Source organism: Sciurus carolinensis, chromosome 10 (genome assembly GCF_902686445.1).
Source record: "Sciurus carolinensis chromosome 10, mSciCar1.2, whole genome shotgun sequence".
NCBI classification, from domain to species: Eukaryota; Metazoa; Chordata; class Mammalia; order Rodentia; family Sciuridae; genus Sciurus; species Sciurus carolinensis.
This window is the reverse complement of record NC_062222.1, coordinates 70,141,773-70,167,326: the sequence shown is the minus strand read 5'-3', so window position 1 is coordinate 70,167,326 and position 25,554 is coordinate 70,141,773. Positions and strand designations below refer to the sequence as shown.

The window sequence follows — 25,554 nt, the reverse complement described above, 5'->3', positions numbered from 1 at the left end:
CCACAAACCTTTCTCAGAAAGAACTGAGACACAAACTGATGTGTCCCTCTAATTACTTTAATTAAGTAAATTTGAATTAAACTGTCTTGACTTCATTTGTTCTCTTTAATACCAGGAATGCCATTGTCCTTCATCAGTCACTGAAAAAGTTTAGTTCAAATTAACCTTATTCTAAAATACCATATAACACTTTATTTTTTGAAAGGCTATATTTTAAATATCTCAGTTGTTGCATTTTCTGTTTATTTTTAAGAGAAGCTCATGTGTAAATCATATTCAGTCATTGAAGAATTTGTCCTTGAAATCTTGAATTACTATATAGATAATGATTCCTCCTTAAATATATAATGTAAAGGGCCATTACCCATGACTATTAACTACTCATACATGTGCTTATATTTTACTTTATGACATAAATAGTAAGAAACCTCACAGGTTATCAACCAGCCCATCTCTTGTGGCACATACCGCTGAATTCTTACACAATAGTTACCACAGAAATTGAAAACTTGAATAAGTCCTTGATTCTCATTAGGGTTGGCATTAACACATTGGGGGCATTTGAGAGGTTTGTGGCTTGTTTTAGAATCCAACAATGATAGCAAATATGGCTTGTATTTATTTGCTTTGTCAAAGAATGCTCTTTGCTTTAATGAGTGGGACATTCCCACACAGCGACTAACTTCACACACACCTCACAACTTTTGAAGGTACTGCCAAATCTTTAATGAAAAACCTACCTGTAATATTTTGAGTCCAAAATTTAAACCAAAGAATTTTGTATGATTTTAATATACACTAACTTTTCTGAAAATCTGATTCTTATATAATTCAAAGAAGATTTTTAAATCTCCTGACCCATGAATTTCTGCGTTAGTTATGATACTATTTTCCTTGGAAAGTTTTGTCATTCCATCTCTAAATAAAAATCTTAAATGGAAGTACCATCTAATTTTCACTTAACTCCTTGGAAAAGGACCTATACAGCATTGGTAAGTAAATGAAGAGAATTCAGTGAGGACCATTCAAACATTGTAATAAAATTTACAATTTCAGTATGAGAATCTTGAAACCTCATATAAGTGAGGCAGAGGTGAACATATAATACACATGATAGATACCAGTTATGGTTGGGTCAGCCAAGATAACAACATTCAGTATAAATGCACACAGGCCTCAAAGAATAAAGTGGAGTACAGATTAGAATCCTATGTTGTTTGTACAGGAAGCTGAAAATTTGGGTAATTCGCAAATGCAACAACAAAAGACCTGAGATCAGGAAGGCAGTCTGTGAAGCATGGAACAGGAAATTTAAAAGGAATATTAAAAATCAGGGCCAAGCAAGCCTCTTCAAGAAGACAACAGGGGTTAGAATGTAAACAATTGGTGTGGACAACAGCAGAAACAAGAACATTAGTATTTAAACAATCCTCAATTTCAACCCCAGTACCAGGAACGGCTCGCCACAACATGGTCCATTTCTACTCTAGGCTTGTTGGCGGTGTGAGTAGCCAGACTGATTAAAATCCTACTTTATTCCTAAGATAAAAAGCAACTGGACCTAGAATATCAAATGCTGTCATCTGCCTGCCTAACAGTGTGGGATACATGAAACGCCTACCTTGCCATTTGTCATATTCTGAGGTGTCTTTACAGTCCTTAATATTCTGGTTATCCACAAAATCCTTAACACAAATCAGGCTCATCAAACATAGAGAATCCCTTTTCTTTTCCCCCACGTATTCCCTTCTCTGTTGAAAAGTGACTTTTCTGAATGTGCTGCATGTGTGTGCTAATTACATGCCATGACCTTTGTGTTCCACACTCCTGTCTTAATGCTATATTTTGGCACCACCCTCCACTTTTGGACTTGGTTTCCACCTTTCTAGCTATGGTCTCAGTCATCAGTTTGCATTTGAACCAACCTACTTGTGCTCTTCTAACACTTCAATACTTATGCAAAGAAACCAAGGAAGTTCAATGTCACTTGAAGTGCTCTAACAGACATTCTATTTAACATTTACAACTGTTTAACCCAACAAATTCTAATGATATGCATATGGTGTGCCAGTTACTGGATTTGGCACTGAAGATAAATGAAAACAAGATAAGATCCCTGTCAAGCATGGAGACAGACAAGTAAGTAACTAGTGAAAATATGGATGATATATTCTGTAATAAAATAAAGGTGCTGTGTACAAACAGGAAGTAGCAGCTCACTGCTTACATTCGTTCATTATCAATAATTAAATTACTTTGTATAAAACAACTTGTATATGCCAAATACTAGTATAAAATTGGTAATATTTGAGAGGAAATTTTATTTGTGTTTTCTCAGACTAACAATATCCCTGGACCACCATTCTTACTGGTTCTTAGATGAGTGGGCATCTGTACCACTACAAATCATGGACACAACACCCTAGATATCCAGATTTTCTAGCTATAGGTTCTGAGGATCTGCAGATTACTAGCTAGGCAGTCCAGATGATTCTGATTCAAGGATATGAGTCTCTGACTTTGAGAAAAACTGTATTGTCACAATAATTCTCAAAGTGGGTTCTCCCTAGAATATCAGTATGAGTATTCCCTGCACCTATGGAATCAGTAATTCTGGGGACAGAGTCAAATAATTAGTTTTAATAAGTGCTCCAAATATTCTGATACATTTTAGAGCCACACATTGGAGAGGAGGTAGAGTCTGAAAACTGTGAAACAGACGATACTGGAAATATTTCTATTGGAAATATGTAGAGAATGAAACACAACAGAATTAATATTTCGGTACCTGCATCTACATCAGGGTACATATGTAGAAGCTCTCAATACTACTAAATTCCATTGTTCATGCATAAAAACTGAAAACCAGAATCCAAGAAAGGACTACATGATAATAGAGTAAATCATTTCATCTCAGCAATTTTTTGTATACCAGTGTCCAGTACTTTTTTCTAATGAATACCTAAAACAGGGTTTTTCATTTAATGGAGATGCTATATATGGACTTGGTTATCCTTTGGGTCAGTGATTAACTGAAATTGCATAACTGATGCTATAAATCAGTGGTAGATCACTTGCCTACCATGCAAGACCTTGGGTTCAATCCCCAGATCCCCAGAATCAGCAAAAAGGTATTGCAAAACTTATCCACAAATTTCAACAATAAAAAAGTTTCTACTCAAAAGAGAAACAACAAAAGTTATTTAAATGAAATGCCCAAATCCTCAAAACATTTTCTAAAACAAAATAAAAATAAAAAGTTTAGTTATCATTTATCTTGATCCCAGAGCATATAATTTCTCACAATGCTATTGTACTTATTATTATATTTTATAAATTCATACACACACACACACACACACACACACATTATCTATACCTAGTTTTGATTAAACTTTAGGTAAAATCTAGAAGTTAGAGAATACATTCTTGAAAAGTATCTCAATGCATTAGTAAAGTCTATCTTAATTATATAAATGGTAAGACTGGAGATAATAGCACTGGAAATTTTCTTGGATTGATGTCATAGTCAAACTTTAATGACAAGGATGTTGTGTTGAAGAGCTTCCCCCAGATCCCATCTGTGCCCCAAGCTCATATATCCATATTGAGTTTTGAAAAGTTTGGAACATATTTAATAGCATATACTTTATTCTTTGGCTCCCATGCAGTCTTCCTTGTCATAACTATAATGTTCGAATACAAATTTTTATCTACAAAATGTGCCTATGAAAAATGCTTTAGGGACATGCTGGGAAAATATTATCAATACTGAAAATAACATCTCTCCAGTTATGATTTAGTTTTTCCTGAGTTCAGGCCATAGGACTCAAGATAGTTGGGGTGATTTAGGCGAATAACCAAAACTTCATGTTGAGAAGACATGATTAGCCAATAGTTTAGGGCAGAGATAATGAAGTTTTAACATGGAATAGAACTAGCTTGGGAGGGGGAAAGCTTATAAAACACAGATTTCTGAGTCTTTCTCCAAAGTTTCTGATTCAATAGGACTACGATAAGGGCCAAGGATTCAGGCAACATCTTGAGAACCACCATTTTAGAAAAAAGTATGTAGGAGATGTTATCATTCAAAGAGAAGCAATGGGAGAGGCAAAACCTAGAAGCAATGTAGATCAGCAAGCACACAATGGATGTGGAAGTTAAAAACAATGAATGACTCCCTTGATGTCAGCTTCTCCTTAGCAGCCACGTTCCCAGTGACGTGTTTTTCCATCCTGTGCATATAAATCAGTGCCTGACCAATGTTTTTTTGGTGAGCTCATGAAAATAAGCATTTCCTTATCCATTTGTATTAAATTTACACAAAAAATTGGAGAAAATTACAAAACCTATGGGTATTTATAAATGTTCACTAAAATGGAAAATATCTTTCTGGAAAATAAAATTAATATGTTGAGAGTTAATTATAAGGAAGATATTATACTTTAGAAAATTACAAACCACTGCAGTGGTAACTTTTAGAGATCAATATTTCATTGATTTAAATTATTTTAAATTTATTCTTCTATTTAATATTAACCTTATATTTAAATATTTAAATGACTTTACAGTTATTTCTATTTTGGATGTAATCGAATTTTCTTCGCAAAAATTCGAAGCAAACTCATTTCCTCCCCATCCTCCATCTGCCAAAAAAAATAATTTTCAAACTAAATTTAAAAAAGACTTTATTGCTGCTGGCATCTTGGTAGACAGAAAAGAAATTCGAATGCAATTTGTTCTGTGAAAAGGCTGCATTTGTACAGATCTATAAGAGAGAGCATTATGCAATAAGTCCCTATCATCAATTCAGTTGCTAGCCTATGGCTAAGGAATTTTGCAAAGAAAAATGCCCCACATTACTGATCTTATCCTGCAGGTATCCAAAGTCTTGGCTGCACTTTTCTCAAATATAATAACCTATATTCTAGAAGCACTCCCTCCTCATTTTCATCTGGGGAGGACATCCTCTGCTAGTCAGTTCCTTAGTAGAAAACATTGAGATTTAAGAATCTTTAGAGGTTAAGCTTTCTTAGTTTCTTTTGAATGATATAGCTGAAAATAGTATTGACCCTGGATATCAGATCTATGCTTAGTGGCTGTGAAACCTTGAGCAAGTCATTTTATTCTTTCATTCATTGATATATATATATATATCCCCTGTATGGTTCCATAAAGGATTTGTGCAACTCACCATAAAAATATAGGAACAATAAACCATTAAATCCCGTTTTGAGAACATATGTCAAATAAAGCAGGCTGAAAGATGGCAGTTTTACCAGAAGACTTGAGTTATGAATATCTACTGCTTTGAGCACAAAAAGTTATATACTTCCAGAAAGTCAAAGAAAAAAAATAATGACAATCACCACAAAACCACAGTGAGTGGCAAGGTTTGGTTCATCCATTTACTAAAATGTATCATATTAATTCATAGGAAATTAAATTTCACTAGCACTTAACTTTTGGAAGAATATATTCAATCATTTCTTATGTAACAAGTCTGGAATCAAACAAAAGTCAGTAGATATAATACATTTTAATCAAAGACACAGAAATACGTTTTATGACTTCTATGATGTTAACTCTCAGTAAGGCAAGGGAAGAAATAAAAGTGAACCAGTTTTATTAGTTAACTACTACAGGTGTACTCTGTATTCTGTTAAACACTAAAACATTTCCTTATCAAAACATATGAGAAAAGTAGAATGCAGAACTGTTGCTTAATTGGACCAAAATCTTAGAACTATTAGTCAGTGGTACTGATTAAAATGAATTAAACTTTGTCCATCTCTGTTCCTTTTTACTAAACTCTGTACTAGGATCAGCTAACATCATTTATAACAGTGAAGAGTTTTTCTAATGATGAGGTGAGTGAGCTACAGAAATAGAATTTAGAAAATTAAGAGAGATTAATGAAGCACATCTTTCTCTACCAACTCCTATTTTTATCAATTATCTGAACCTAGAATTTGAATTTAACTATACATTAAACAAATTTCAGGTTGAAGTAAACAATCTTGAGTTGGTGATAGAAAGTTGGATTTTCAGAGCTACCACAAAATGTAAAGAGTCTCATTCCATTCATTTGTTCAATATGTATTGATCACTTACTGTGTGTTATGCAATATGGAGGGTGCTATGTATAAAAAATTGATCTCTCTCAATAAAATCTTCAAGATGAATTACCAAAAAAATACATGTTCTGAGAATTAGCCAGCCAATCTGGATATTCTTTTGGTGTTGCCATTTGCATACTAAGATCTTTCTGCCCAAAGTCATGGTTCTACTTTTGATGCAAATGATATTCTACTATTTATTCTAAAAAATTATGACCATTAGATTGAGTTGCTTCAAGATGCCACTTGAAGATTACTGTAGAAGTCAGCAGAAACAATACTTGCTATTCTATTTCTTGTGGCAGAAAGGCATGCCTTCAACCCACTTTAAATCTGGATCAAATTATTTACAGATGAGTTTTAAAGGGAGCCATTTGAGACAACTATACTTAATGACATTTAGGATTAGATTTTGTCTGGTCAAGAGCCCATTTTCCTACTCTGTTTCTTAAAGTGTGACTCTCTAAGGAGGATTACATCCTGAAATCTATTTCACTTTCATATTCATTATCCCAGAGATGGTTACTCTGTAGAATCAAAGGGTTATAAAAAAATCAATCATGCAACAAAAATTTTGAAACTCAATTTAGGTTTAATCATTATTTGTAACTATGTGGAGAAACACTTTAAGAGTAGCCAATAGTTGAGCAGGCATGGTTTCTTCATGTATTAAGAAAGAAAACTAGTACTTCTTGAATCCTCCCGGGTGCCAAGCTCATACTAACATTAGGTACTGTGCTGGCTGTCGAAAAATCATTTCATGTAAGAATGATCATTCTTATTTTACAAGTGAGAAATTCTAGATGGAGAATTTCAGGAATTGGTAAAACTTTAGCTTTTCATCTATCTGCACAGCTTAGAATCTTGACTGTGGGCCCTTGGGCAAGTTCTATTTTATAAGCTCTACATAAAGCTCTCTTGGAACAAGGTTATAGGAAACTCTCAAAGATTATTGTTGCTATAGTTTTTATAACTATTATTAGAGAAGTTATACAACATTTAACTAATTAGTAGTTTTAGAATATTTTTTGATAAAAATTGGACTAACTCATAAGCCATAGTGCTAGTCTAAGACACTGTACCGCTGCTACATATAATAATCTACATATAATTAACAGGGTGGAGGATGATCCAGTAAGAAAATTTTTTTTTTCTTTTCTGTTTCCCTTTGTGGTACAGACAGTGTTCTATGGATATCTATGTGTTCCACTGCATTTCCCAGCCTCCCTTGCAGTGATGTTGAGGTCATGTGATCAATAGTAGCCCATGAACTACTTGCAGAGACACCAGAAGACAGCTAACTGCAGAGAAAGTTTAAAAGTGATGCACCCCCACAACTCATCCCTTTCCACATCTGATGTCTCAACCAGCACATTACCAGAGAGCAGGAGCTTAAATAAATTCCTGAGTCACAGGAAGGCCAAAACCCCAGTTCTTGAGTCTTCAGATAGATGAGGGTCCTTGTTAACCTGAACTGGATTCTTATGACAGGAAATAAACTTTTGTTTTAAAAAGTCATTGAGATTTGGACCCTATCCAATATTACTCTAGCATGCTTTATTCAACAAATATTTACTTTGATCTTACAATGTACTGAGCATTGTTCTAGGCAATAAGAGTGCAAAGCTTAATATTAAAAGTACCTTAGAGGATCAAACATGGAATGTTGGCTTCAATATCACAATTATCTAGCCTATAAATTAATCATACTAAATTCTACACTGTTTGGTCTTCACATTCCCAGCCTATCTCTAATAGAGATAAAAGCAATGTAAAATAGGTAATAAAAGCTGGTGTTATACAATAAAGATAGGGTAAAAATGACCAGGCCAATAAACAGTATTTAATTTTTATAAACTTTCTTAGATTAGAAGAGTAGAAAGTCATTTAGGAGTCAAAATGTTTAAAGTGAGTACCTGTGTTTTACAGACTTCACTCTAAAATATGTCTGTGTGTTTTAAAAAAGAAAATTAGAGTTTATTAAATGCTAAACTCAAGAATTTGGAACTCTAGTGCTCTGGGTTTTTTGTACACAATAAAGAACATTATTTTTAAAGATTATATGATCTATTTATCATTTTCATTCCATTATCTGCAAAATTATAAAAAAAATCTAATTGATACCTAAGTTTAGCAGTTCCACATGCAAAAATCTTTGTTTTTTATCTCCTTAAATGTGTACTTTGAGCTGGGGGGTATAACTCAGTGGTAGAGCAGTGTCTGGCATGTGCAAGTCCCCAAATTTAATCCCCAGCACTACAAAAAGAAGAAAGAAAAAAATGTCCTATAGCACTTTAACTTTTCTGGGAATGTGCTAGAGATGTATAACCAAATAAACATTTACTTTTAGAAAAGATGAAGAAAAGAAGAGTTGAATGACACCTTTCAGATTAGAATCATTTTAAGACTCAAAACCAAAGTGGACCTTCTTAACCTGTTGAAAACTTGCAGCCTTTGCCCATCATGCCCCCCCCCATCCCCAGCCTCAGGTAATCCTTGGGCAGAAAAGCAGAAATTATCACTTAATATATATTTTCAAAGCCTTCTATCAGAAGAATAATACAATTAAAACAGTGTATTAAAGAATTAATTGATTACTTGAGAACATAATGTAGACTAAAGTGGAATTCATAAGTTAGTGCTTCTCTTGTAGAGCATGACTGTAGATTAACCATGGACTAAACACCACAGATAATTCTAGTATGCAGTACAACCCAACCATTTAGAAAACATAAGCAATAACTTCAGTTAATCTGATTCATTCCTCAACCATAGCAACTTGTAACATCAAACTACATTTATATTCAACTAGAAGTAAATGTCTGACCCTTTGGTGTTTCAGGAAAAACCTAGCACATACAATGAACCGATACAGAAAGCCTCATCATTACATAAATGAACATTTAAGAACTTCAGATTTTCTTAATTAATTATGAGCCACATAACTAAATCTATTCATTAGCCAAGATAGCTATTTAATGAATCTTTAGAAAAAACTTCCTGGAGTATAAAACAGAAATGTAGCACTAAATTTACTCTTAAAATTTTGTTACAGCCATCTTTCCATGTGGCAGCAAGAAAAAAAAAAATGTCAAGCAACACAAAATATTCATCCATGAAAAGAGGTGGACTATTACCATAATAGTACAAAAATCTCAGTGATTTTTTTTTCAGTATAAAAAATGTACCATAGGGGCTGGGGTTGTGACTCAATGGCAGAGCACTTGCCTAGCATGTGCAAGGCACTGGGTTTGATTCTCAGCACCACATACAAATAAATAAATAAATAAAGGCTCATCAACAATGAATAAAAAAATTTTTTTAAAAATGTGCCATGTTTTTATGATAATGTTTACACTGTCTTTGTTTAATAAGTTATTTCTGGTCATGCAAATAATAGCATACATATTTATTTTAAAAAATCAATGCAAAATTACATACTATGTATCAAAGCAATTACAGAAGTGAGCCAGTCAAGTTTCCTTAAATAATACATGGGAGAAGAAAAATCATTAAAACAAAAAGTTATAATAAAAATTTGCCTTTCCATATTATGTGAAATACTAAAATTGAAAGGGAAAGGATTATAGTATTATATCTCAAAATTACAACCATTCATTTAGAAAACACCAATGCCTTTAAATATTTCCACTGCCAACATACTGCTACTCTTAAATTGTATTTATATCAAGTGAAGAGTCTACGTGAGTTTTTGGAGAGTGGCAGACAATTCCTCCAAAAATATAAATTGTACAAACCATGCTGTTTATTTCACAAATCATCAAAAATTATTTATCCATCAGATTATTCAGGTTTTTCCTTTGCCTTGTTCTGCCCAAACACATTTTCCTTTGATGCTGTATTCCCCTTGTTGGTATAAAAGTCTTTATTCCACCTAGGGTGGCCATCCAATGAAGCATAAAAATTTTAATTGGATATTTTCAAAGCTTTTGAACTAGAAACATCACACGCTCATCAAATGAAATAAGTTGAGCAAATCAAGTTACTTTAAATTCAAAATGCCTCTACAGCAAAAGAATTGCTTTTTAAAACCCATATAATCCTGGAATCAGGTTTAGTGGCATTTTAAAAATGCCCTAGATGCTAATAATCAGAACATATCACTTAAAATGAAACTATTCCATGGACATTCCAGACATCTTTTTTTAATGAATTCCCTGGTTTGCTAGTTTCCAGCTTTATAAAAGGCTCTTAAAAGCTAAAACAGCCTATAAAACATTTGCAAATTATTTTGAAATTTCCAAATATTGAAGGAGGAAAATACTACCAAAAAACAGAAAGGAATCAAAAGTGATCAGAAATTTTGTTCAAAAGTAAATTTGCATTTATTTAGAAAACCTATCATTTGTAGCCAGGAAAATTAATATGTATGTACACATAGTATTTTTATTATCCAGACATTAAAGTAAGAAAATAAAATGTAATTAACTAGTCATCCAGTAAGGCTTTATATTAATTAAGAAAAATATTGCTTTCAGTAGAAAAATTCAACATCCTTAATGTTGGCTATCATATCTTATAAGGCATGATGCCAAAAAAGTAGGTAGAATTTTTTAAAAATTGAAGAACAATGTTGACTCTAATAACTCCACAATGAAGACTGTTGTGGGTTTATATTTTTTGTCATGTCCTCAGTAATATTTTGAACCTTACATACCACAGCAACTTTTAGAATTTATGTAAAAGTCTTTTTTTGCCCTTACTGACAATCAATAGCATCTTAGACTTATTTCTATTTAATCATTGTTTTTGATTCTGAGTTAAATTTAGTTGTTATTTCAATCAAAACACCACACACTAACAGAAGATATTAAAAAGTTCATAAAGGATGTTTCATCATAAAGCAATGATAAATGTTTGAGGTGAAAGATATGGTAATTATCATAGAATATTATCATCACATAATGTATACATGTATCAAAACATTACACCTGTATCACATAAATTTGTAAAATTATTGTTGATAAAAATTTTTAGGAGGATTCAAGATGGTAGACTAGAGGGTGACTGCATCTCCCCTTGCTCCAGAACTCAGGATTCAAGAAGAGGAGGTATTGAGAGACTCGGAGGGACAAACATAGAGCCACGGGGTGTGTCTCTCCAACCGGGTGAAGCTTGGCCCCTGGCAGCAAGCCCAGACAGGGGCAGCTTCTCGGAGCAGGGCAGGGCAGCTAGAGTCTTCCCCAAGCAGCCCTGCTCCCTCCGTCGGCAGGCGGGGTCCACAGCCAGCTTCTCGGAGCAGGGCACCCAGTGAGAGCCTTTCTGCACAGAGCAAACCCCAAGCCCTGGACCCAGCGGCGGGCCCCAGTCCGCAGGTGGCTTCTGGTCCAAGGCAGGACAGCGAGAGACTTTCCCAAGCAGTCCCGCTCCCTCCAGCGGTGGCAGGTCCCGTCTACAGCCAGCTTCTCAGAGCAGGCCCGCCCAGGGAGGATTTCCACACAAAACCAGCCCCCAGCCCTGGACCCAGGAGCGGGATAGGGGCAGCTTTCTTTGGAAGCACTGCATTATCAAGCTCCTCCAAGACTTCAGGCTACTGAAGGCTGGAAGGTGATATACTGGAAATCTAAAGGGACACTATAAGCCAATAGAGGAAATCTGCAAATTCTCAGAGTCCCACTGATATCTGACCAATATGAGAAAACAAGGGGGCTCTTCGGTCGTCTGCCATGCTCTTCGGTCGTCTGCCATCCAGGAGCCATCTTGGGACTGCTGGGTGGTGGAGCCTTTGAAACTGAAACCCAGATTTGTGAGGTACTGGAAACCTTCAGGGACACTATAAATCTACAGGGTAGAAACTGTACTACCTCAGATCCCCACAGCTAAATGGGAAGACACACAAACAAAATAAAAAAAAAAAAAAGGGAATAAAGCACTCCAAACAAACCAGGATGCTCCAATTATAGACTCCATTGACAAACCAGTAGAAGAAATGTCAGAGAAGGAGTTCCGAATATACTTAGTAAAACTGCTTCACGACTTTAAGGAGGATATAAATAGTGAAATCAGAGCTATGTTTCAGGAGAGGGAAGATATCTTAAAGAAAGAGATAAAGATCCTGAGAAGAAATCTAGAAGAAATCTTTGAAATGAAAGAATCAATAAACCAAAATAAAAATTCAATGGAAAGTAGCACCAACAGAGGAGACCACTTGGAAGACAGAACTTCAGGCAATGAAGACAAAATATATAATTTTGAAAATAAAGGTGACCACACAGAGAAAATGATAAATTGCGTGACGTTCCCTCACCCTGACACAATGCCTAAACAGCAGCTGCTGAAGCCAACTGAGTGGAGCTACTGTGACTACTTCTGGGCTGATAAGAAAGACCCCCAAGGCAATGGCACCGTGGCAGATTTCGAACTGCTGCTCCAAAAGCAACTGAAAGGCAAACAAACGCAGAAAGAAATGTCTGAATTCATCCGAGAGAGGATAAAGATTGAAGAAGAATATGCAAAGAACTTGGCTAAGTTCTCTCAGAACTCGTTGGCTGCACAAGAGGAAGGCTCCCTGGGAGAAGCTTGGGCTCAGGTGAAGAAGAGCCTGGCAGATGAAGCAGAAGTTCATCTCAAGTTCTCCGCCAAGCTTCACAGCGAGGTAGAGAAGCCCCTAATGAACTTTCGTGAGAACTTCAAGAAAGACATGAAAAAGTGTGACCACCATATTGCTGACCTCCGCAAGCAACTCTCCAGCCACTATGCATCGGTGGAGAAGGCCCGGAAAGCCCTCACAGAGCGGCAGAGAGACCTGGAGATGAAGACCCAGCAGCTGGAGATCAATCTGAGCAACAAGGCCGAGGAGGACATCAAGAAGGCATGGAGGAAGTCCACACAGGCTGGTGTTGACCTCATGTGCTGTGTGGACCTCTACAACCAGGCCCAGTCCAAGTGGTTTGAAGAGATGGTGACCACCACTTTGGAGCTGAAGCGGCTGGAAGTGGAGAGGGTGGAGATGATCCGGCAACATTTGTACCAGTACACACAGCTGCAGCACGAGACGGACATGTTCAACCAAAGCACAGTTGAGCCTGTGGACCAACTGCTTCGAAAAGTGGACCCGGCCAAAGACAGAGAGCTGTGGGTCAGAGAGCACAAAACAGGCAACATTCACCCTGTGGACATGGAGATCTAGACACGCCTGTGTGGCCCCAGGGGTCCTGCCCAGGAGAGGGGCTGGGTGTCCCATGGAGAGGAGATGGTGTCTCCTGCTGGGTGAAGCTGCCCTCCCACCCACTCTCCTGTCCACTGAGGAGAGAGGAGAGAGCTGGCAATTCCAGAAGGGTGATCTGGATGGTGCAACTGGGGGATCCCAAATATTCCCAGGCCAAGAACACAGACCTGCAACCCTGCCCTTGTCTCCAAGACTGAAGCCCCCAAACCCCATGCCATGCTTGTTGCTCTGAGAACAAACTGAGGCTGGAACTTTGTGGTCCCTGCTGAGTTCCATAGGGGTGGCCGTCACACACTTGTGCCCTTGGGTGCCCAAAGGCCCATCCTCCAACTGGTCCCTTTATCTCCTTAGGGGCTTCGGAAGATCAGGGGAGGGTCACCTCTGCCTCCAAGCCAATGTCAGGATCAGACTCAGGAACAGAAGGCTCCATCAGCTCAGCCTGCACCTAGAGTCCTTCACAGCCCTCTATTTTTCTCATTGTATTCTGGGAGCCCAAATCTAGCTTTTCTTGGCCACTTTTCATCCCCATGAGTCTTGGGAAGGCCTGTTTTCTGTCTTCCCAGACCAACCCTGCCTAGAGAGGTCAGGATGGAACTACCTCATTCGGCAAATTAACCCCAAGTCGGAGCATTGAATCATGGTTCCTGTCAGACCAGGCATTGTCTCTGAGTCTCTGGAAATCCCACTCCATCCATTCCTCAGCTGCTTTCTCAAGGTAGTCCCCAACCTGCCACCCCTGCGCAGTCTCACTAGAGGGAGCTTTCCAAAGTTCTCAGCCAGCAAGGCCTCCTTCAGTTCTGTGCATGTCCAAAGGCTTTGAGGGATGGAGATACCAGCTCACCTCAGAAACCAGATGGGGTCTGTCTGCCATGGTGTCCTGTCCAACACTGGGCTACCCTGACCACCACTCTCCTGGGCTGCCCACCATGGGCTTAATGGGGCTGGGTCAGTCCCATATGAGAGACAGATTAGGGCAAGTCCCTTTGTCATTCCGCATATGGCTCCATCTGCTTATGCATGATGGGGTTTGGACTGCTGTCCCTTGTATGGGCACTGCAGACTTTCATGGCCATAGGAGTTCTTTGCTATCCAGGTGTGTCCCGCCACCTGGGCCTCCAGCTATGCTGAACTTTCCAGAGCCCTATGCTAAGCCCTCCCTTGGTGCCAGCACCTCCTTTCCCTCTATCCATCTTCCCTGGAGAAACCTGGGCCAAGTCTGATTCGGGAAGATTTTCAACACTGCCCTGGGTTCAGCCCGTCACTTCCTTCCTCTACTACAGCAAACATGATCACCACGTTAACCTAGAGAATCAGCCTGAAGGGACTGGGAGAAGAAATTGACATAGTGAGCAAGGAACAAATTCTAGCCAGAAACTCATGCTCTGAGGGTCCATCTTTCTTCATCTTTCCATCAGTGGCTTTGGATTGACCCTTCCATCTCCCATGGGGGCAGAATTCTATGAGCACGATTCACTGATCTTTCCCTCAGTGTTACATGCTAATAGTGGATAACATTAATGTTGAATCTCTTGGCATCTCTTCCATTGGAATTGGAATTGCTTTCTCATAGTTTATATTAGAAAGATGTCCAATATACTAAAGCAAACCAAAAAAAAAAAAAAAAAAAAAAAAACAAGGGAAGAAAATGTCCCAAACAAACCTAGATACTATATCAATAAAACCCAGTGACAGCACAGCAGAAGAAATGTCAGAAAGGGAGTTCAGAATGTACATAATTAAAACAATCAGGAAGCAAACAAGGAGATGAAAGAGCAAATGCAGGCATTGAAGGATGAGATGAAAGAGCAAATGCAGGCATCAAATGTTCGCACGAATCAACAGTTAAAAGAGCAAATACAGGAACAAAAGATCATTTCAATAAAGAGTTAGAGTTACTGAAAAAAAAAAACAAACAGAAAACCTTGAAATGAAGGAAACAATAAACAAAGGTAAACACTCCATAGAAAGCATAACCAATAGGATAGAACACCTGGAAGACAGAACCTCAGACATTGAAGACAAAATATTTAATCTTGAAACAAAACTGACCAAACAGAGAAGATGGTAAGAAATCATGAACAGAATCTACAAGATTTTGGGATTTCATGATAAGGCCAAATTTAAGAATTATTAGGATTGAGGAAGGCTTAGAGAAACAAACCAAAGGAATGAACAATCTATTCAATGAAATAATAGCAGAAATTTCCCAAATCTGAAGAATGAAATGGAAAACCAGGTACAAGAGACTTATAGGACTCCAAATATACAAAATTACAACAGACCCACACCAAGGCACATTATTATGAAAATACCTAACATACAAAATAAAGACAGAATTTTAAAGGCTGCAAGAGTAAAGAATCAAATTGCATTCAGGGGGAAACCAATAAGAATATCAGCAGATTTTTGAATCCAGATCCTAAAAGCTAGAAGTGCCTGGAACAACATTTACCAAGCCCTAAAAGAAAACGGATGCCAACCAAGAATCTTATACCCAGGAAAAATTACTTTCATTTTCACGATGAAATAAAATCCTTCCATGATAAACAAAAGCTAAAAGAATTTACAAAAAGAAAGCTGGCATTACAGAACATTCTCAGCAAAATATTCCATGAGGAAGAGATGAAAAACAATGATGCAAATCAGCAACGGGAGGAACTACCCTAAAAGAATAGCCAAATAAAGGAGAAACTAAATCATGTCAAAAAACAAAAATGAGTCAAATGACTGGGAATACAAATCATATCACAATAATAACCCTGAATGTAAATGGCCTGAACTCATTAATCAAAAGGCATAGACTGGCAGATTGGATTAAAAAGAAAAATCCAACAATATGCTGCCTGCAAGACACTCATCTCATAGAAAGAGATACCCACAGACTAAAGGTGAAAGGATGGGAAAAAACATACCATGCACACAGACACAGTAAAAAAGCTGGAGTATCCATCCTCATTTCAGATAATGTGGACTTCAAGCCAAAACTAGTTAGAAGGGATAAAGAAGGACATTACATACTGCTTAAGGGGAACATTAATCAGCAAGACATAACAATCATAAATATCTATGCCCCAAACAGTGGCTCATATATGTACATCAAACAAATCCTTCTCAATTCCAGAAATCAAATAGACCACAACATAATAATACTAGGCGATTTTAACACACCTCTCTCACCACTGGATAGATCTTTCAAACAAAAATTGAATAAAGAAACCATAGATCTCAATAACACAATCAACAATTTAGACTTAACAGACATATATAGAATATACCATCCAATAAAGAGCAAATACACTGTCTTCTCAGCAGCATATGGATCCTTCTCTAAAGTAGACCATATTTTATGCCACAAAGCTACTGTTAGCAAATACAAGAAGATAGAGATACTACCTTGTATTCTATCAGATCATAATGGATTGAAATTAGAAATAAATAACAGAATAAAAAATAGAAACTTCTCCAACATCTGGAGATTAAATAATACACTATTATATGATGAATGGATAACAGAAGACATCAGGAAGGAAATTAAAAAGTTCTTAGAAGTAAATGAGAACAAAGACACATCATATCAAAATCTCTGGGACACTATGAAAGCATTACTTAGAGGAAGATTTATTTCATGGGGCACATTCAACAAAAGAAGAAAAAATCAACAAATAAACAACTTAACACTACAGCTCACAGCCCTAGAAAAAGAACAGCAGACCAACACCAAAAGTAGTAGAAAAAAGGAAATAGTTAAAATCGGAGCTGAAATCAACGAAATTGAAACAAAAGAAACAATCGAAAAAGTTAACAAAATAAATAGTTGGTTCTTTGAAAAAATAAACAAAATTGATAAACCCTTAGCCACACTAACAAAGAGAAAGAAGGAGAAAACTCAAATTACTAAAATTCGGAATGAAAAAGGAAATATCACTACAGACACGAGTGAAATACAAAATATAATTAGAAGCTATTTTGAAAATCTATACTCCAACAAAACAGAAAACCTTGAAGACATCAACAAGTTTCTAGAGACATATGAATTACCTAAACTGAACCAGGAGGACATACACAACTTAAATAAATCAATTTCAAGCAATGAAATAGAAGAAGTCATCAAAAGCCTACCAACAAAGAAAAGTTCAGGACCTGATGGGTTCTCAGCCGAGTTCTACAAAACCTTTAAAGAAGAGCTCATTCCAATACTTCTCAAAGTATTCCATGAAATAGAAGAGGAGGGAACCCTCCCAAACTCATTCTATGAAGCCAATATCACCCTGATACCTAAACCAGACAGAGACACATCAAGGAAAGAAAATTTCAGACCAGTATCCTTAATGAACATCTACACAAAAATTCTCAACAAAATTTTAGCAAATCGCATACAAAAATATATTAAAAAGATAGTGCACCACGATCAAGTGGGTTTTATCCCAGGGATGCAAGGTTGGTTCAACATCCAGAAATCAATAAATGTCATTCACCATATCAATAGACTTAAAGTCAAGAATCACATGATTATTTTGATAGATGCAGAAAAAGCATTTGATAAAATACAGCATCCCTTCATGCTCAAAACACTTGAAAATATAGGGATAGTGGGAACATTCCTTAACATTGTAAAGGCCATCTATGCTAAGCCCATGGCCAATATTATTCTAAATGGTGAAAAACTGAAAGCATTCCCCCTGAAAACTGGAATAAGGCAGGGATGCCCTCTTTCACCACTTCTATTCAACATCATCCTTGAAACTCTAGCCAGAGCAATTAGACAGACCAAAGAAATTAAAGGGATACAAATTGGAAAAGAAGAACTCAAACTAACCCTGTTCGCTGATGACATGATTATATATTTAGAGGAACCAGGAAATTCCACCAGAAAACTTTTAGAACTCATAAGTGAATTCAGTAAAGTAGCAGGTTACAAGATCAATGCTCATAAATCCAATGCATTTTTATACATAAGTGATGAATCTTCAGAAAGAGAACTTAGGAAAACTACCCCATTCACAATAGCATTGAAAAAAATACAATACTTGGGAATCAATCTCACAAAAGAGGTAAAAGACCTCTACAATGAGAACTACAGAACACTAAAGAAAGAAATTAAAGAAAACCTTAGAAGATGGAAAGATCTCCCATGTTCTTGGATAGGCAGAATTAATATTGTCAAAATGGCCATACTACCTAAAGTGCTATACAGATTCAATGCAATTACAATTAAAATCCCAATGACGTTCCTTACAGAAATAGAGCAAGCAATCATAAAATTCATCTGGAAGAATAAGAAACCCAGAATAGCTAAAGCAATCCTTAGCAGAAAGAGTGAAGCAGGGGTATCACAATACCAGATCTTCAACTCTACTACAAAGCAATAGTAACAAAAATGGCATGGTATTGGTACCAAAATAGACAGGTAGATCAATGGTATAGAATAGAGGACATGGACACAAACCCAAATAAATACAATTTTCTCATACTAGACAAAAATATGCAATGGAGAAAAGATAGCCTCTTCAACAAATGGTGCAGGGAGAATTGGAAATCCATATGCAACAGAATGAAACTAAACCCATATCTCTCACCCTGCACAAAACTCAACTCAAAATGGATCAAGGACCTCGGAATCAGACCAAAGACCCTTCATTTTATAGAAGAAAAAGTAGGCCCACATCTTTAACATGTTGGCCTAGGATCAGACTTCCTTAACAGGACTCCCATAGCACAAAAAATAAAAGCAAGAATCAACAACTGGGATAGATTCAAACTAAAAAGCTTTCTCTCAGCAAAGGAAACTATCAGTAATGTGAAGAGAGACCCTACAGTGTGGGAGAAAATCTTTGCCACTCATACTTCAGATAGAGCACTAATTTCCAGAATATATCAAGAACTCAAAAAACACTACACCAAGAATACAAATAATCCAATCAACAAATGGGCTAAGGAAATGAACAGACACTTCACAGAAGAAGATGTACAAGCAATCAACAGATATATGAAAAAAATGTTCAACATCTCTAGTAATAAGAGAAATGCAAATCAAAACTACCCTAAGATTCCATCTCACCCCAATTAGAATGGCAATTATCAAGAACATAAACAACAATAGTTGTTGGCGAGGATGTGGGGAAAAAGGTACACTCATACATTGCTGGTAGGGTTGGAAATTAGTGCAGCCACTCTGGAAAGCAGTATGGAGATTCCTCAGAAAGCTTGGAATGGAACCACATTTGACCCAGCTATCCCACTCCTTGGGCTATACTCAAAGGACTTAAAATCAGCATACTACAGAGATACAGTCACATCAATGTTCATTGCTGCTCAATTCACAATAGCCAGATTGTGGAACCAACCTAGATGTCCTTCTATTGATGAATGGATAAAGAAAATGTGGTATATATATACAATGGAATATTACTCAGCCATAAAGAATGATAAAATTATGGCATATGCAGGCAAATGGATGAAATTGGAGAATATTATGCTAAGTGAGATAAGCCATCTCAAAAAACCAAAGGACAAATGATCTCACTGGTAAGCAGATGATGACACATAATGGGGGGTGGCAGGGGGGCAAGAATGGAGGAAGGAAGAACTGTATAGAGGGAAAAGAGAAGTAGGTGGGGTGGTGGGGGAAGGAATAAAATAACAGAATGAATCAAACAACATTACCCTATGTAAATTTATGATTACACAAATGGTATGCCTTTACTCCATGTACAAACAGAGAATCAACATGTATCCCAGTTGTTTACAATAAAAAAAAGAAAAAGAAACATCCCCTTGCTGAGATTTAATACTTGGGGGGGTCAGTGCAGTGATAAAGTTTGAAAAAATGAACATATCAACTAAACAACCTTCAAAAAAATTTTTTAAATATGTGATAGAATTAGTATAATTGTTAAAGACCATTAGCTCCATAATAAAACATAATAAGAGTTTCCTTTCTGATAATAAATTGTAAAGGGTAAATGAAATAAAACCACAATATTTTTTTATTTTGCATAAGACATTGATAAATTTTAATTGTGTTCATTTATGGGGTATGAAATGATGTTACATGTATACAATGTAGAATTATTTAATCAAGATAATTAACACGTCCATAACACAAAGGATATGGGTTGAATACGTGAATGGTGAAGTAAATAATCAATCAGCCAATGCTTAGACATCTCTCGATATTCAAGACATAAGGACCCATAAGAAGTGTCTGTGCAATAGTCGAAAGGAAGGCAAGCCTTAACTCAGACCCTTTTATTTCTAGTCCTACTTTAACATTTGATTTGTTGATTTATTAATTTGAATCTTCTGTGTCTCAGACTTTCTCAATAGCAGGAAAATCACTTTAACTTATTCATAACTAATCCAAGCAACAGTAAACATTGAGACAATAACTGTTAGATAAATATTAGGTTAATAGTGATTTATGCTTAGCACAATAACCGGTACATAATTAAATCTATGAAAATACACTTGTAAGATATAGAGATGTTGAGAAATTGATTCAATTTTGAAAAGCAAGCAAACAAATTGCTACTTGGCAAGTGATTTTCTACTGTTTTATTTCTACTCTTTTATTTGAAAGTATTTATTGAACATTTATTGGATTAAGGTAGAATTGTGGACTTGAAAGCCAAAGATGAGTGTGCCTTGGTCCTACCAGAAAGACAGTAGCATTAAGGGGGCAAATACAAGACTGCAAACCTAATCCTAAGAGACACAGGATGTGATAAATGCTGCAGACGCCAGTGGGTGTGTATGCAGTCTCCAACGCATATTATCTTTCTGTAAATATATTCCCTGATTAAAACCCTGACTCATCTGTTCATTACAGCAGAGTTTCCAAAAATAAACCTGTTCACAGATTTTTTTTTTTTAAATTCAGAGTGCAATGTGTATCTCTATTTCTGTTCAATGGAGAAAAGAAGGCTAAGGCAGCCTACCTATTTCTCAAGAAGATCAAGAGATGTGATGGACTGACAGATCTGGCTCCATGAGAATGTTATAGGCCAGACAGACTCCATTTTGCTCTGAGACTCCATGTTATGTAGGAAATAAGCTTCTCCCATGGGAACACCCCGCCTCTGTCTCCATCATCAGTTACTTAGCGTGACATGTTTAGCAATACAAAAATGACAATTCTTATGTAATGAAAAATTGTTCTCTTTTGATTCCTATTGCTCCTAAACAATGTACATGTGAACAGTGATTGTGTGGATGTTAGCAACCTTTCTTTAGTTTGTACCTAGGTGAGGGTCGTTTTGACCCACTTTCCCATCTGTTGATGATCTCATTATGTTAGTTTGTAATTTTGAATCATAGCAACAGACACTTATGATTGATGTGATTTTTTGGTATAAGAACCCCTACAACCCTATGGTCAGGGCTAATAGCCATTTTGGGGGACATTGTGTGAGAGAGACAGTAGCCGACCAGCTTAATAAAGACTCTCAAATTTGTACTTCTCAGTGATGATGGGTCTTTTCTTAGGTTGCACCCCATAACACTTAAAATTAGGTTATTTTTTGGGAAAGGATTCATACATTTACCAAAGATTATTCCTTTATTGCCTAAAATTACAAAGAAAAATTTCTTCCTGGACTATAATGAGAAATCAGATTCTGCAAAACCTTCTCGTTAGGGTTTTTAAAACAATAACAAAACTAATAAAAGTAACTAAAAAAGTTGATAAATCCCATGTACTTCAAATAGTTCAATTAAAAAATAAGATTAAAGCTAAAGAGAAAATTTTTAAAAAGAGGATCTAATGAAAATAGAAGAGAGATCAGTGGAGTGGAGGTAGGGGATCAAGGGGGAGAGAAAGGGGAAAAATGGGGAATGAAGTCAACCAGATTATGCTGTGTGCACATATAAGTATATCACAATGCACTCCAACTTTACTTAAGACCAATAGAGTAGAGGAAAGAGATGCGGGGAGGAGAAGAGGGGGAAAAGGGAAGTTTGGGATTGAAATGAAGCTATGTTCTATGCATTTATGAATATGTCAAAATGAAGCCCACTGTATGTATAATGCACTATAAAAACATTTTTGAAAAATGGTTTTAAAAATTCAGATGAAAGCTATTATAGATACTGTATATACTTTGTGTTGATATATACTATATAGTAATTTTTATTTTCTTTCTTTCTTATATGGTTTAGATGTGGTATCCTCCAAAAGCTCATGTGTGAGACAATGTAAGAAGCCTTAGAGGAGAAATGATTGGATCACAGCCTTGACCTAATCAGTTGATTGATCCCTGATGGGATTAACTGAGTGGTGACTGTAGGCAGGTGGGGTGTGGCTGGAGGAAGTGGTCATTGGGTGCGTGTCTGTGGGATATATATTTTGTATCTGGAGATTGGAGTCTCTGTCTCTGCTTACTGATCATCATGTGAGCTGGTTCCCTTTGCCACACTCTTCTGCCATGATGTTCAGCGTCACCTTGAGCCCCGAGGAATGGAACCTGCTGTGAATGGATTGAGATCTCTATAATCATGAGTCTCCAAATAAACTTTTCCTCCTCTAAATTGTTCTTGTCAGATCCTTTAGTCACAACAGCAAAAAAGCTGAAACACTTATTGTTTCTTAAGGAAAAAAGTAGAAATAAAATAATGAATAAAGCCCCAGACTGAGTCAAGAGTCCTTGATTCTGAACACATTTGATCACTAACTAATTTTTAACAAGTTACTGAAAGTCTGTGAATGCTTTCTGTGGAGCAAAAGTTAAAGAACAACCTAGCCTAACTGGTGATCAATTTAAACACCCCAGCATATAAAGGACCTGTGGAATACCCTATGAAATAAGAAGTTTCAAAAAAATTTTTGAAAGGGCATTAAAACCAATAATTTTGCCTTTGAAATTAAATACACTATTTCTTTAGATTTCTAAAGCAGTAAATGAGACATTGGGCTACAGGGGAAAAAAAAGAAAACTATTATCAAAATTAAAATTCTACATGGGAAGAAAATAAGATGCTCTGGATTCACAACTGGAAACATCTTGCTTGCTATGATAGTTCTAATTTTTAAATGTTACATAATGTATTTTTTCTATATATCAAAAGCTCATAGTAATCAAAGGAACTAAAAAAGTTTATGCTTCACTTCTCTGGTTTCCTTTTCTTTAAAAGGACTCTTACTTGAAATACACATTCTGTATCTATACTCGAATGCTAGGTGTTCGTTTGAAAAATAACTTCCACCCACACAAAGCCAATTTAGATTTTTTTAAATGGCTGAAATTTTAACTGATAATTTTGAGGTTTTAAAATATGTAAAAATGAGTTAAAATGAATTTAGGTTTTTGTTGGTTGGTTGTTTTTTAAAGTATTAATGCCCATAGTAAATGGTGAGGATCATAAAGGCTAAGGAAATAGCTCACACTCATATAGCTTGCAAGTGGTAAGGCCCAGACATGCAACCCAGAAATTCAGACCTGATCATTTTCCATCACAGCAGATCATAGTTGTAATTGTTGACATAAAGAAAACACATATGGTTCATTCTTTCATTAAGTATATAACTGGCTAGAGCCTAGCCTATGGGTGCTGCAGTCCAGCAGTGAATGACAGACAAAATTCTGATGATGTCCTGGTAAATGTTGACAACCGGCTAGGGAGAGGAGAGGGTAAGAAGGACACTCAGTTCTATTTGCTCATTCCTGTAATGTAAAACCTATTATGACAGCTTTTGAGCTACCATACCAATTCCGTGTCGGGAGGAGATACGCACATTTATTTCTTGTGAGCCTGTGTATGTCGGTTCCAGCAAGGCACTGAAGAAAACTCCCTCCCAAGTGCAAAATGCATTCTGGCAGAAAGAGAGAATCAACACTCCATACCAGCAACATGTGTGTCAGACGCTGGTAGTTGTTATGGAGGGGGAAAAAGAAAGGCAGGAAAGTTGCATAAGCAGTGTGGGGTAGGAAGGGACAATTTTAAATAGGAGAGTCAAAAAAGACTCCCTTGAAAAATGACATTTGAGCAAAGTCCTGAAGGTGGTAAGGGAGGAGGGTCAATTTGATAATAGAGGAGAATAATTTAAAGGTTTGGGTATTTGTTAAGAATTTGTGGTTTTTCCTAGTGAGATGGGAAGACATCAAAAGGTTTTTCTGTTTCGTTTTGTTTCTTGTTAAGGAGTGACATGATCCCACATTTTTGAAAGACCACATTTGGTGATGTTTTGAGAAAAAACGTATTTCAGGGTGGAAGCTCTCAGAATAACCCAGGCCAGAAATAGAGGTAGCTTGGATCAGGTGAACAGTGTTGAGAATGGTGAGGAGTAGCGAAATTCCAGATACATTTTAAAGGTAGAGACAACAGAATTTACTGAGGGGTAGCCCATAAGATATTTTCAAGAATTGTATTCTAACTGAAAAGATGGAATTAGTATTTGCCGAATGGGAGAAGACACTGACAACAGCAATTTTGGAAGAAATATCAGAGATTCTTTGAAATGGAGATCGTTAGATATGCCTATTTGACATCTGTTTGGAAATACAGAACCAGGCTTATATGAGTCTGGTTTCAGGAAGAAGTTTGGTTTGGAGATAAAATTGTGTGAGAATTCAAATACCAATAATATATAAAGTACTGGGACTCATTGGAAGCACCAGGAGAGTGAACGAAATTCCATTTAAAAATTAATTATCTGTTTAACAAACACTTTCCTGCACTGTTATCAGTGCTTTGCTGGTATAAACTCTTCGAAATTATCCTAACAACCCTGGAAAGGGGGTAGTGTTATTTTTCTCTTATTCTAACTATTGTTAAGAGTTAGGCAACAGAAAACGAACTGAGCACTACCTTGTTATACAGATGGATATTGGAGATACTGCATTTGGGACTCATCAACCTGTAGGATAAGACATAATGTGCGCTTCAGCTATTTAACATCAAAGCACAGAGAGGTTAAGTAATTCATCCACATTCGCAAGTAAATTGCTACTAATTAGTAGATCTAAAATGTCCAACTAAAACTCTCTGGATCCAGAATTCTGTTTGAGAAGAGAAATTGTCTAAAGGTCTGAGGCTTCAGGCATTGTAACATTTAGAAGTAGAGGAATGAGACAGATCATTGAGTCTGATTTATAGCAAGTAACACATTTTATTTTTTCCTACTAATTCTGACTATGCTCAGGGAGAATAGAAAAAATAGAAAAACAATGTTTTGTTTGTCTTTATGCTTTTCTATACTATACTTTCTGTAATAAGCCCATAATGATTCTAGAATCAGGAAAGGTTTTATTA

General features: G+C 36.4%; 2 protein-coding genes across 11 annotated transcripts in view; one reads left to right on the top strand and one right to left on the bottom strand.

Moving 5' to 3' along the window:
- Mapk10 (mitogen-activated protein kinase 10) overlaps positions 1-25,554 on the bottom strand; it is a 607,392-nt gene that overhangs the window by 135,676 nt on the left and 446,162 nt on the right. The window lies entirely within an intron of this gene.
- LOC124994792 (growth arrest-specific protein 7-like) lies at positions 12,361-13,400 on the top strand. The gene has a single exon (XM_047567056.1). It carries the CDS (start codon positions 12,361-12,363, stop codon positions 13,267-13,269), a length of 909 nt encoding a protein of 302 aa, XP_047423012.1. The 3' UTR covers positions 13,270-13,400.